Source organism: Cornus florida, unplaced genomic scaffold, assembly GCF_030987335.1.
Source record: "Cornus florida cultivar Cherokee Brave unplaced genomic scaffold, ASM3098733v1 CherokeeBrave_3.0.0_Hap2_Chr11, whole genome shotgun sequence".
NCBI classification, from domain to species: domain Eukaryota; kingdom Viridiplantae; phylum Streptophyta; class Magnoliopsida; order Cornales; family Cornaceae; genus Cornus; species Cornus florida.
In genome coordinates, this window is record NW_026775581.1 from 97957226 (window position 1) to 97971560 (window position 14335).

Genomic DNA, 14335 nt, shown 5'->3' on the forward strand with positions numbered 1-14335 from the left:
GTGTGCATTAGTTTTTGGAGTTTGGAAAAATTTTAATTTCTTTAGTTTGCACTTTATTTTTGTTTTTTATTTTCTATTTTTATCTTTACTTGTTCATTGTTGGCGTCCTCCAATAGTGTCATTTTCGGTCATTTTATAAAATTATTTATTTGTATATATTTATAAAATGGTTCAGTAAGGGTAATTTAGTCAACTTATAGTTTAAATTTGTGAGAGACCTATTTGCACTAAATTGAAACTTTAGGGGTGTTTTTTGCACATGAAAGGTGTGATACTTTAGGGATATTTTCTGCATTTGACGCTATATAGATAATATTTTCAACTTCAATTGTTTAAATCTTAATTTATTACATGTTTAGACATTACAGAATTAATTTCCTAACAATTTGTAAAAAATTTTAAAATTTTGCATCAAGTTTTTAAAATATTTTGTTCTTAGGAACATTGTAATGTGTAATTAATTCAAGATCACAAGATTGACCATATGAGTAATTCAAATTAACCCAACTTTCTAATATGAAATTTCAAGCCGAATTTAAAATTTAAAAAATGGTTTGAGTTCAAGTTAAGTAGAAGGTCTGACTTAGATTGATTCAGAATTGAACATTATATATATTACCTTGGGTCTGAGTTATACCTCTAACTCGCCCAATTCGTTCGAATTGCAGCCTACCTTGAACTAAACACTTGTTTAGCCTTTAAAATAAAATCAGTGAAAGCTTTGAATTTTATAAAGAACGAAGAAAATCGATTTGCAATTAGTGTCACCAAGTTTCTCATATACAATCTAAAAGAGAGAATACATGGAGTATTACAAAGCTCCTAGCATTCGGGTGAAGCAAAGGGATCTGGATCCGGTCCTGTTTGGAGCCTCAAAACGCAACCGTTTTGAGCGTTTACCGTACACATCTTATAACAGATTGTTTTGGGCCAAAAAAAAAAGACTAAATAGAAAATAACATAACTAGAAGAAAGAAGAATTCCAAAATCTTTTAAACTCAAACAACAGTGTTCTAAATTTTTAATACAACATGGAAACCTGCAGTAAACGAGCAGGACTAAATAAATCACACTTGAAAGCACCTTTAAATTTAAATATGGATTTTTTTTTTTTTTGTCCCCACAACAAAAAGCGTTGAAAGGAAGATGGAAAACAATTTAACTTTCCAATTACAAAATCCTCTTGGAGTATTATAGAGACCTAAACTATCAAATACCAGAAATTGCCAAACCATCGGACAAAGAGGGCTTTATGAACACAAACCATCGGATCAACAAAACATCCCATAGCCGCTGGCCATTGGAGGTTGGACATACCAAAGAGTGACTGAAATGGTAATAGTTATACGAATGACCAATTTGGGTTGTATATGACAAAAAACCAAAAAATAGGTCCGCTGATTTATGCAGTGGCAGGTGCACTTTCAGCCTTGTCAGTCTCCATCGGCTCAGCAGCAGCTGGTGGTGCCTCACCACTGCCAGCTGCAGCATTCTCATTAAAGTTGGCATTGGGGTGGTTGTCGGTATTCTGTGCACCCTGAGACTCTGACTCACTTCCCTGTGCAGGTGCTGGCGATGGCGTTTCAGGAGTTGCTGGCTTGGCGGGTTTTGGCTTCATCATAATTGGCCTGCAAAACCTGTTGGTACAAATTCTAATGTTTCAGTAACATGAGAACAATCAAGGGTGTACTAACAGAAACCTTTGTCATTTATTCACACAAAGTAGCTGCCCTATGTCCAAAACGCTAACAAAGTTCATCAAATAAAAATAGCAGATAAAGTGCACTTTGATTTACCAATAACAAAGTGTGTTATTTTCACTGCAATATAACCACTGACACGGCAGTTAAAAAGCATATTTATGTCTATTATACCACATATAATATACAGAAATATATATGTTAAAATTTTAAAGTGGGAAGAACCAAGATACAATCTCTTTCAACAACTGACCCCTCAATCAAGGGTACTGAGAGAAACAAAGCAGGTATAAACCTGACCTTTGCCATTATTTGCATAAAGAAACTGCCCTATATCTAAAATGTTTACAAGATTACCCACATAGCCCACATAGGATCAGGAGAAGGGAAGACCAAAGTTAACGTGAGTCAAGGAAGGATACGTTAACATGTGACTTGACTGAATCCACCGCCTTGGATAGAGTGGAATAAAAAACTAGGATTCATTTACCCAACCCAAAGTAGTAGGGAAAATGCTTTGTTGGGTTGAGTATATATCATGTGTTAAAATTATAGTGAGAAGAACCAAGATTCAATTTCTTTCAACAAATTCAGGTAATTAGACCATACCTGTCAAGTGCTTCAGCCTTCTTTCTAACATCAGCTGACAAGAGAGCTGGAGTGACATGTTTGGGGAGCGAGTCCTGCTGCTGTTTTTTCTCTCTCAACCAAGCCTCCGCTTCCACACTCTCATTCAAAACCTAAAATGTATTACAACAAGGAAAAGAACAATTACAATCAATTATTTACTACATCTCCATCATACCAAGTGGGAAGGAAGAGAATCAAATTCATTAGATAAACTATTACCTTCTGCTTCTCTGCCAAATCGATGTGATCAAATTTAGGATCATTCGACGCCGAAGCTTCTCTATAACTATTGATACAATAAATAAGTTGATCAATCACCAATCCCCTCTCTGAATACTCCTTGCAACGCTCCTCAATTGGATTACCTTTCTGCAAATTTTCTAATTCCAAGTCAAATATATTAAACTAATAAGTATAGTGAACTACAATTCAACAGAACAACGAAAAACTGACCTTCTTGAGCTCCTCGAGCTTGGCAATATATACACCTTTGGTTTCATCCTCACCTTCTTCATACAACCAATCTTCCACCTCCTGAAGCTTAGCAATAAACTCTTCCCTCTCTGAATCAGTGACAAACTCTTGATATTTGTCATAAAGCTAGAGACCACAAGAGAACAGTGAGTTTGATAATAAATCAAGAAATCAAACGTAAACTTCTTTATTGTGCTCCATATATCATATACCTTATTTCTCATGTCATAAACGTAGGCCTCCACTGCATTCTTCTTGTCTTTTGTTTCTTCCATAACACGATCCTGCAAAGCCATTTCAAACTCTTTCTCCACCGCTTTTTGCAGATCTACAGGTGATATTGCTCCATAAACCAACTCCGATATGTGGATGTTTGTTTTCTTCACCTTTTTCTTTGGAACCTCAACCTGCACAACAAATAATTAATTCATTTTAACATAAAAATCACTCCATACTGTTCACTAAAGAGAATATTGTCAATTTTAGCATTCAACTAATGTTTTGCAGCAGCCCTAAGTGACAATACTACAAGCAAACGTAAAACAGATCAATGCAAGTAAAATGTATCAATCTAGCTCTGTAGAAGGTAAATGTTGTTATCTTGCAAAAAGATACAAAAGGCAAGAAGTGTGATTCTTCCCCTTTCTTTATGGGGCAAAGAAGGATAAATAAAGATACATTATATGAGATCTCTGACATGTACTCTGGGGAGTGCAACTGAGGGAAATGAACCTAAGCGATAATTTCTATGACTCCTGACCAAACAGATCAATTTTTTTTTTTCTTTTTTAAATCTGAGTCAGACTAACTCTATCATGAAGCTCTTACTCATATATTCTCCTGATTTGCTAATAAGAGAAAATACCAATCATGATCTTTTTAGGTGCCATTGAAATAGAGTTGCAAAAATGTACCATATATTTAAACTTGGCACAATCTTTTACTAAAAGAACGGAGCCGTATATAAACATCATACTGTACATATTTTAGACAGATACATACTTATCAGGATATACTAGATTTAATGAGATCCCCCATTAATACAGAACCATGACTCATGTGAATTGTCTCTATAAGGTCATAGATGGGGGAGAAAGAGGAAGTGAAAGACAAAAAGGCAAGGCATCACCTCATAAGATTTCAAATTTAAGTTGATAAACTCCCCGCGCAGGAGAGTTCTACTACCATATGACTTCTAAAATCATTCCCAACCTAGAACTTGTTCATAAGGCATTGAAACACTACATGGCAGAGTTATTCTTTCCCATTGGGATTAGGATAGAATTGTCCTATGAAACAACACACGCCATACCCATGTTGTGTTTACACAGCTGAGAGAAAATGGATAATCTATGTAACAAGGATCGGGGAGGGCGGGCTTTGGTGCAACAATAAGGTTGCTTGACCTGGAGGTCACGGGTTCCGCATGGTGACTCATGCACTAAGCTAAGACTTTATTCTCAAGGACAGGCCTGATGCACAATAAGGTAGCTCCATTGTGACTGCCAGGTGACAGGTTCAAACAAGGAACAATCTCTGCATGCGGACGTAAGACTGCAAAATCTGGCCCTCCCAAAGACCGCAATAGCAGGAGCCTCGTGCACTGGGCTGGACCTTCCCATTTCTATGTAACAGGTATAGGGAAGGCCCTAGATGGCTACACGCTAGTTCCTGTGAATAAAGAAAAAGGCAAGGATGACCCTATTATCAATCACTAGAAGCAAAATCGCATGCATGTCAGTGTTTATTCACCTTGGCATCAGTTACCATTTGGACAGGCTCCCAAGCCCGCAGTAGCATCTCGTGCCCTGGGCTGGCCTTTCCCGTTCTTATGTAACAGGTATAGGGAAGGCCCTAGATTGCTACATACTAGTTCATGTGAATTAAGAAAAAGGCAGGGATGACCCTATTATCAATCGCTAGAAGCAAAAATACATGTGTGTCTACGCTCATTTAGGGCAGTGTTTATTCACCTTTGCATCAGTTTCCATTTGGACAGGCTTTTCCCCTGATTCTGGTACACCATTCTCTGCCTCAGAAACATCGGCAGAACCTTTGGCATCTTGCATTTTTGTATCAGTTTCGTAGCTACCACTGGGAGCAGCTTCAGTTGGGATTTCATCAGTGTCCATCTTAGTAGCTTCTTTAGCCATCTCTTTAACAACAGGAACTTCAACATCCTCTTCTTCCAAGAGCTAGAACAAACATCAAACAAAGTAATCAGAAAGATTCATCAACAATCAGCATGCCACAATAAGAAATGTGGAGTTTCCAGGACTCACTGTCGCTGACTCGATTGACACAATGCCATGAAGATTTAGGCGAGCTTTAACCTTCAACTTTGCCCGTTCACTCTTTGTGGATTGAAAAGGACCAATCTGCCCACAAACATTTACATATATATATCTCGATAATGTCAGAAAATATCATAAAAATCCCAGCTGGTACAGATTACATAACATCAAATTAATGTGACAAATAAGGGCAGATCAATTACCGTATATGTGCTGATCTTTGCCGGTGCCTGCAATTCACTGACATCAGCATATTGTACATCGATTGTGAACGCGCCAGATCTGTAGAATGACAAAGCCTTCACACTAGGTATAGGATTACCCTTGGGGAAAACAATAGTGCTTTGCTGATTATCTGCAGCTCCATTCTGAGTATCTGGAGCAGAGCCTTTCCATGACATAGCAATTGGAAAAGGAAAGCTCTCATTGACCTTCAAAACCAAAAAAGAGCAGTTGCTTAGTGAATGGTGTGCTATGGCACAACAAGCTTCATGCTACCTAAGAAGGGAGTCATTTCTACAACTAACTTCTCTACCTAGCTCTTCAGAGAAATAATAAGAAGAAAGTATGGAAAGACTGGATGGAAAAGAGCTATACGGGCACAAACCATTCACATTTTATACTACAGGAAGAATGTATCTTACATAGGATAATACCAAATTTGCAGAGTATAAAGATGTGATCAGTGATTTCAAAGAATGTAACAGCTCTAGTTATCCAACTCAAGAAACATTTTACAGTGGTTTTCCTGAAAGATAAACTAAAGATTGCCTAAATTAAACTTGTCTCCCCCAACAAACTTAAGAATTCTACAGCATCACAAACGTAAGATCAAAAGCCATCAAAATGTCAAAAGAAAGAATAAACCTACACTAAATGCTCCATCAACTAATACATACGGAAGTTTAGAGTCACCCAAAAAATTGAAAAAATAGAACTAGTTCAAAATTTTCAAGGGCAAAATATTGAGAATCACTTAAACGTAGATGACCCAACAAACACAAATCAAAATATTCTACACTAAATGCTCGACACACTGATCATCTGCAATTGAAAGAGAAATTTCCATGAAGATAAATGTTACAAAACACGTTTCTCTGCATGATAAACTCCTAGTTCATTAAAATCTCATTATAAAATCTTTTAAGGTTAAACAAATACCTGGAGAAAGAAAGAGGGGAATAAAACAGAGAAGGAAAAAAAAAAATGAAGAAGAAAAAAAATGAAGAAAAAAGAAAGAAGAAACATGAAAATCAGAAAATAGCACAAGGTGTATTCTACTTTTGAGGGGTATATTTACCTGAAACTCCCTCACTTTAAATGTGGGACTAAGAATTGCACATTGTAGAGCGCAGCCTTTAGCAACACACTCACTTGCATTCATCGTTCGTCTAGGCTCCTTTCCGAAGAAATCCGTCAATATCTTGATCATAGCAGGAACACGTGATCCTGAACCAACAACTTCAACAGAGTGGATGTTCTCAACCGTGAGACCAGCCTCTGCAAGAGCCTTCTCCAATGGCTTTTTCACGCGTTCCAAAGTTGGAATGCTGATTTGTTCAAACTCATCTCTCTTGATGATACCCCTAACATCCTTCTCATCCATCAAGCATTCTATATTCAAAGGTGCCACCGGATTTGCACTAAGAACCTTCTTCAGCTTTTCACAAGCAGCACGAAGACGGAGGCAAGCCCTTGCATTCTGGAGAACATTGATCTTGTACTCATCCTTGAATTTTGCAGCAAAGTGCTGGAATAGAGCTTCATCGAAATCTCTGCCACCAAGAGACCGATCAAATGAATGGGCCAATATCTTCAGCTGGCCTTTCTTGAAGCCAGCAATGGAAACCTGCATACTAGCATGCCCAATGTCAACAAATGCAACATTTAATTGGTCATTTTCAGGCAAGTCGGTCTTATAAATTCCATATGCCAAAGCCGTAGCAGTGGTCTCATGAATTAAACGAAGAGGATGCAAACCCGCTATTGTAGCTGCATCGATGACCGCTCTTCGTTGGAGATCAGTGAAATAAACAGGTATCCCAATACAGCAATCTACTACTGCCGCATTCAAATTCTTCTCAGCTATACTCTTCAAATCTGAGAACACCATTCCCAATACCTGGGTCGGTGTAAATGTTCTTACTTCTCCCAAATACTGTGCATGGATCAAAGGGTATCCATCAGGCCCTTCGGTCACAGCAAAAGGCAATGCCTTCAGATCACGTTGCAGCTCAGGATCTGAGAACTGGCGGCCAATCAGCCGCTTAATCTGAGTAATCGTGTTCTTTGGATTCATCAAACTTGACGCAGCACCAGCTGTTCCAAGGAAGCGCTGCTTGTCACCGAAGCAAACAATTGAAGGAGTCTCACGCTTTGATTCATCGTTGAGTACAACATCAATCCCTCTTTGCCTTGCAACAGCAACAACACTGCTCTCATTCCCAAGATCAAAACCAGCCACACTCATATTTGCCAAAAAAGTTTTGCTTCAGCGCACAGAATCAGTCGATTCCCAACAGAGAAGATAACCGCCTGAAGAATAACACATCATAACCAATTCAATACTTAACTGTTTAGAATCGCAATGCAGTTACTATAAACCAATACTCAAATATTTTTCTTTATCAAGGACTAATTAAAGAAAAATACCCATCCCGGATCAACATCAATAGTCAACAATCTCTAAGCAAATCAGCAACATTACAAAATTTCAGTTAAAATTGCAAATTAACTAAACCAATAATTTCTACCACAATTAATCAGGTTATGTACAAAACAGTCCACTCAAACCAAAATATATCAAAATATGAACTTGAAGAACTCTAAGTCACATTCACTGTGCTATTGAACTCTACTCTTATTTTTAAGAGGAATGGGACGAATTACAATCATATCAATTCAAAGACTTTATACGTATTTGGAAGAAATATATATAAAATTTTCATTGACAACGTAATTAACTAATTATTTCATCACTTCCATTAAAGACAAAAACTTTTCCCCCAATAACATTATTAAGCAACTAGCACACAACTATGATATAAAACAATTAGCACAATTTCACCGTGATTCAACACATAATCAAAATCCAAACACACATAAACATTAACTCACATGATTTCGACGTGATTACTACAAAAGGAAACCCATAATATCAGAATCTACATATATAAATTTTTGAATCTAATTAGTTAAACCTTTTTATATGATTAAAAACCGAACTTGTCGCACCTAATTGCCAGATTATGTTAATAAATTGATCAGTGACTTCAAACGAATGGCAGAACCTAAAGAGAGAGAAAATCGCAGATCTGCTAGTTCAACAGAGAAAAATACGGAAAAATTAGAGTTGTAGATGGTACCGTGCAACTAGAGCTCTGCGCAGGTGGATCGAGTGCGCAGGCGGCGTACGATAGACTCTACGAAATTCTTCAAAGACTACGGTGTTGTTTTTGTTGTCGTGAAGAGTGTTCTATTTTCGAGAACGAATCACTTGCTAGAGAGAGAGAAAGGGTTTATTAGGGGGCGAACCAAGAGAGAGAGAGAGAGGAAGGAGAAGGAGAGGAAGAATCGTGGTCCTAGAGGCGTCTAGAGTACTGATGCTTCTAGAATGATCTGAGTTTGGACTTCGGACCCAGTCAGGGATGGGTTAGGGCTTTGTTTGGTGCTGTCATGAAAGGGCCTTATACACCTGAGATCCACTTTGGAAAGCAATGGCCCAACCCCTTTTGTCCCGCATTTTTATTTTTTAAAAAAAATATTTTGGAATTTACATTACACGATTTCTGAATGTAAAAGAATCAAAGTTTAAAATTTGATGAACCGATGAGCCCTTGTTGAAACATAGTTGCAGATTGAATAACACGACATCGGATGTAGAGCGCTTAAATTTCTTTTGGAAGACACCCTCACATTATTTGACGAATTTATGCACAATGAAATTCAATATAGTGTTAGGATTTCACACACAATTAGTAAATAGAACAGATATAAATACACACCAGCAAAACGAACAAGATTTATATGATTCGACAAATTACCTGGTGAAGTATGGCTATTTTTACTTCAAAACTTGATTATACACTCTTTCTTTTCTCACAAACTCAACTTACTTTTTTTGTCTTTACCTCTCTCCCCAAACCAACCTCTATTTATAGAGTCTTCAAAACTCAATTTCTTATTGGACAATAATTTCATAAGTTGACTAAAAAGAATTACCATATTAGTCACAACTCTAAAATAGAAGTATCCAAAACAAAAAAGAAAACTAATTAAACAAAAGAGGAAACTAATTTTAATTTCGAACCATAAACAACACATAGAATGTTAGAGATTTCAATAAATTGTACAAAATTCTACTAAACTATTCATGAATTGAGTTCGAGTCTTTCTCTCCTAATTTGTCAGGATAAAAAATAACAATGAGTTGCAAATTGTATCAATACAACTCCCTATGGGCTTGTTTGATGCGTGTTTTGAAAGTATATTTGGTAAGGTCCATTTGTTATAAAAAAATTTAGGAAAGAAAATGAAAACATATTCAGTAAAAAGTGTTACAAATTTGAAAAATATAATATTTAGTTTAAAATTATATTTTAATAGTTTTTTTCAAAAGGTACCTTATCAAAACATATAAAAATATTAAATTAGTGTTTCAATTTTTGATAATTATTCATAAAATGTTTCTATATTCTGCTAAACAAAACAGTTACAATGAAAACCGGTACTAAATACACGGTGTTTCAATATATATATATATATATATATATGTATATTTTCCAAATTCAGAACTTTGAAATTCTTGCCGGTGCCTTTTCGGTTGTCTATGTCTATATTTGGACTTAATGCAATTTCCTCGTTGTCTAGGATTCCACACACTAAACGCTTAGCTTAGACTGGTAAAAATCGACAGACACGTGGACTGACTGAACTGTTTTTTTGGGCTACATTCCAAGTATCAGATGTGGAATACGGAGTATTAAAATAGTAGGACCCATGAGACAGACGGCATTCCCCCAAAATTCTCGCTGCAATTCAGCCACTAGCTTTGAATCCACACACGATGTGGAATACGGAGAATTCTTCATCTATTGCCTAACTGTCGAATTCCACCGTAAATTACAGAAAAATAAGCTGAGATTATTTGGTTGCAAAAATGCATAGAGAGAGTATATCATATATATACATAATTTATGAAAAAAATGAGAAATATATATATACATATATTCTTTATTTATATGTTTATGTCTTCTTTTAAAGAAAGACATATTCCTTTTATCTTACAAAAAATGTTCACATTTTAATTTTTGTTTGTCCCAAAATAATCGTGCCAAATCAAACCTAATACACAGTTTTTCAATACCAAATCCACATTAATTTTAAATTATAAAAGTTCTTTTGAATATCATATATACATAATTTAAGAAAAAAAAAGAGATCATATATACATATATTCTTTATTTATGTTTATGTCTTCTTTTAAACACATGTTCCTTTCATTCTACAAAAAATGTTCATATTTTAATTTTTGTCTATTCCAAAATAATTGTGTCAATTCAAACACTATACACAGTTTTTTACATTAACTTTAAATTATAAAAACAATTCAAGTTACATAAATCACCATAAAAGATATATTTAAAATTTCATTATCCGTCACTATAATAAAAAATAATAATAAGATTAACTCTTACAAAGTTTCCGAAGGAATTTTTTTGGGTTGTTGCAACAGAGGAAGTAAGGTCATCTCTTTACAAATGTCATCCAATTGTTGATAGTGCGTCATATCATTGTCTTTTTTCTTAATACTTGGTAATGTTTTAGAATATAAAATATTATATCTAAAGATAAATGTAATTGGAATTAATTTCTACCAAAAGCTCTGGGCCGGGAACATGCAGCTAGCAGACAAGTCCACCATAGATATCTGAGAAATTTCACCAAAACCCACAAGCAAACAAATCTTAAGTTTGAAACAATAACATTATTTATTTATATATATACATGTATTGCATGTGAGGACTAACGTAAAAAAAAATTAAAAAAAATAGAGAAAAGAGAAAAAATAAATTGCCTAAATGTTTTTTTTTTTTTTTTTGTTTATCAAACCTTTGCTTAAGTCTAATCTTAGGTTACATCCAGGGACGGAGCCAATGAAGGCCTGGGGGGCACGTGTCTCCCCTGAGTTGGTCAACAACCTATAATATATGTGGTAATTTTTTAAAAAAATTCCATATGTATGAAAAAAAAATTTATATAGTGCCCTCCCTCAAATTTGTAGTTCCTAAAATTATATTCTTATTTTTTCTTTATTTTTTCTTTTACTCTTCACATTCCTTAAATTTCCTTAGTAGAAAAAGTCAAGTTTTTCTTCCTCAATTAAAACTTTTTAACTATTTCCTATTAAAGTTCTTTCATTTTTCTTTCCTTTTATATTTTAATAATTTTCTTCTTCTGTGTCTTTTTAAATTTTATAGTTATTATATATATATATATATGTATTCCGTATTGTTTTTTTTTTTTTGTTTGGCAGCGTGTCCCTTACTTGAAATCCTGGCTCCGTCACCAGTTACATCTCTCCTCTTCTTTATATACTTTCACCACCCGATCTACGCGATCTCACCGGAAGTTCGCTGGAGTTTCAACGTAAAATGACAATCATGTCCACATAAGCACTCAGTATGTACTTATGCGACTTCTTGTCATTCAAGTTCAAGTAACAAAACAGTAGCTCTTCCATGAAACCCCAATCAGCCCTACCATTATGTTGCAATCTTGCTTCGATCATCTCTTGCATGGAACGTCGAAAATCATCGTATGGATTCTTAGAGTACGTTAAAACCATGATAAAGTCCTCAGGACCCATCTCTTCCTTAACAACATCACTAGGTCTTGTTGAATCATTAAGACTAGTATTGGTGGTGGAGCTTGAACCCACCATGTCCTCGGACATGATTAGCGAGCTTGACGAACCGGACTCCACGAAAAACCTATGTGTCGATCCACAAAGGTCTGGTGGTGGATGAATAGACCTAGGGCTAGGGGAGTCAAACATGTACCCCTCTGAATATTGTTCCTCACCATTTTCATCACCTAATTTATTTTCATTGTCATCAACATCGTCCACCTTTCGATATAGTGACTTGAAATTCTCGAATAAAAAGTGACCGATCTCAGACAACGTCGCAGCTGAATTGTCATGATCGTTGTCTTGCTTGCGAGCAAGGGAGAATGATAGGGCCTTGGGGTGCTTGCAGCCTCTAAGAATCCAACTAGTAGAAGATGAGAGATCAGGTTTAGATGGCAAATGGAAATGTGGGGTGGAGGGTTTTTGGATCTTAGAGAGGTAATGTTGAAGGGATTTTTGGAGGGGCTTAGGCATTTTTCTAGCTAGCTAGAGTTGGATCTTTGGTCACTGTGATGAGCTTGTATGAAAACTATAGAGATATATAGGTTGGTTTTATATGTAATCAAGCGAGGAAAGTAAAATAAAATATAAATTTATGTGGAAAGACGTTTCCTATAGCATTAAGCTGGATGGGGTATTTAATGGAAATTAAGTTATTTTTTTTTCTTTTTTTTACTATTAAAATTAAGTTATTCACTACACACATAAATGCACACACATATACAAATGAATGGGATTTTGACCCTCTTTGTGTTCGTGTGTGTGTGTGTTGGCTCTTTAATTACTTTTTGTGTTTGTGTGTGCACTATAATTAGGTAATTAGAAATGGTTGTGGAGGGGTTACTAGGAGTACATTGAATGGGATTTTGATATATAATTTATTACTAATTGCAGGTTAATTTGTCACGGTGACGGGTGATCAAGATGGTAGTGAATTGATATGAATAAATATATAAAGATACTTCTCAATATTTTAATTTTTATATGGGTTGGGTGTATTCACTCTGCGATTTAGTTAATTCAAAATTAACTAAAAAAATTATATGATACAGCGTACTATTGAAGGGATGATATTGCGAAGTTAAATTATCTTGAAGTCCAAGTGTTTTTACTTATAGAAAACAAGTACCGAGCAAGAAATTATGTTCAGAGGCATATAAAGTACCAAGTTAGAAATTATGTTCAGGGGCATACTGTAATAAAAAATTTTGAGGCAGGGCAATTTTAAAATTTTAAAAAAATATACATACAAAAATAAAATTTTTTAAAAATTAAGGAGAGACATATAAAATGAATTTTTTTAAAAGTTGGGAAGACACATGCGCGGAGCCTTAAGTGGCTCCTCTCTATCAATGTCCATAAATATCAATAAATTAATTTTTTTTTGAAGTAGTGATAGTTTTTTCACCTTTTAGTTAACTATCATAATATCATTAACTATTCTTGAGATTTTTGAAATTAAAAAAATTAATCCATTCAGAAAAGAAAAATACTATCATGGAAACCTTCTCGCCCATTGAATTAAGGAATTTGGTTTATGGTAAAATTTTCAAATAATTAGAAAAAACTTGGTGGTCGTTGTTTGTGTGGAGGTAAATTTTTCAAAAACGGTGGTAATGAATTGGTGAGTCAATACAAAACATATCTAAGTGGTGGACTGTAGTAGGAAGCACCAATTATTTTAGTTGTATCCAAATATATTTTTAGGTTAATTATTTCACTGACACTCTCTCAGATTTGGCCAAATATCAGTTTCAAATATCTTTTGAAAATAACTATTACTTAGGTCCATTTCATTTTTTCGTTACTGTCTCCGTTAAAAACATGAGAAAATACATGTTTGCCCCTATTTTTTTAATCACATTTAATCCAAAATATCCGATAATATAAATGACTCTTGTACCCCTCATTAAACTCTCACCTATCCACTACCAATTACACTCTCGCCAATACACAAACACACACTATTTCTCTCTCCTCTATCTCTATCTCTATCTGAAGGGACGTTCTCTCTCTTCAAGGGACACTTCTGTCTGTCTGTCTGTCTCTTCTGTCTATCAAAACCACTCCTCTCTTCTCTACAGATGCGACCCACAAATTAACAAAACCATGAAACCCTAGCTAGTTTCAGAGTCGTAGTTCTAGAGTTCAAACTTCATACCATCAAACCCTAGTTCTAGAGCCACATACCTTCCATCCAACTGCGTACCGCCGATCAAGTCCATTTCAGACCTTTTCCATGTACAATTGTCCCATTTCAGGCCTTTTCCATGTACAATTTACCCATTTCAGAGTCGTTTGCACGCTAATATCAGGTTTTTTTTTTT

The 14335-nt window shown here is 35.3% G+C and overlaps 2 protein-coding genes across 2 annotated transcripts; both read right to left on the reverse strand.

The window, feature by feature from the left end:
* Positions 1-965: 965 nt before the first annotated feature.
* LOC132287033 (heat shock 70 kDa protein 15-like) lies at positions 966-8671 on the reverse strand. The gene is made up of 10 exons (XM_059789497.1): positions 8464-8671; positions 6399-7633; positions 5302-5529; positions 5087-5182; positions 4778-4999; positions 3017-3211; positions 2784-2930; positions 2550-2699; positions 2310-2440; positions 966-1637 (listed from the first exon to the last, which is right to left on the reverse strand). The coding sequence occupies exons 2-10, from the start codon at positions 7566-7568 to the stop codon at positions 1403-1405; spliced, it is 2574 nt and encodes an 857-aa protein (XP_059645480.1). The 5' UTR covers positions 7569-7633; positions 8464-8671; the 3' UTR covers positions 966-1402.
* A 3070-nt stretch (positions 8672-11741) lies between these two features.
* Positions 11742-12807, reverse strand: LOC132286270 (transcription repressor OFP14-like). The gene has a single exon (XM_059788565.1). The coding sequence runs from the start codon at positions 12480-12482 to the stop codon at positions 11742-11744; it is 741 nt and encodes a 246-aa protein (XP_059644548.1). The 5' UTR covers positions 12483-12807.
* Positions 12808-14335: the final 1528 nt, after the last annotated feature.

Excerpts from the sequence above, each read along its gene's own strand:
- LOC132287033 (XM_059789497.1), bottom strand. The coding sequence starts at position 7,568 with ATGAGTGTGGCTGGTTTTGATCTTGGGAATGAGAGCAGTGTTGTTGCT. Across the intron at positions 5,000-5,086 it reads TGTCAATCGAGTCAGCGACA|CTCTTGGAAGAAGAGGATGT; the intron begins GTGAGTCCTGGA and ends TGTTTGTTCTAG. Across the intron at positions 2,931-3,016 it reads TTTATGACATGAGAAATAAG|CTTTATGACAAATATCAAGA; the intron begins GTATATGATATA and ends TGTGGTCTCTAG.
- LOC132286270 (XM_059788565.1), bottom strand. The coding sequence starts at position 12,482 with ATGCCTAAGCCCCTCCAAAAATCCCTTCAACATTACCTCTCTAAGATC.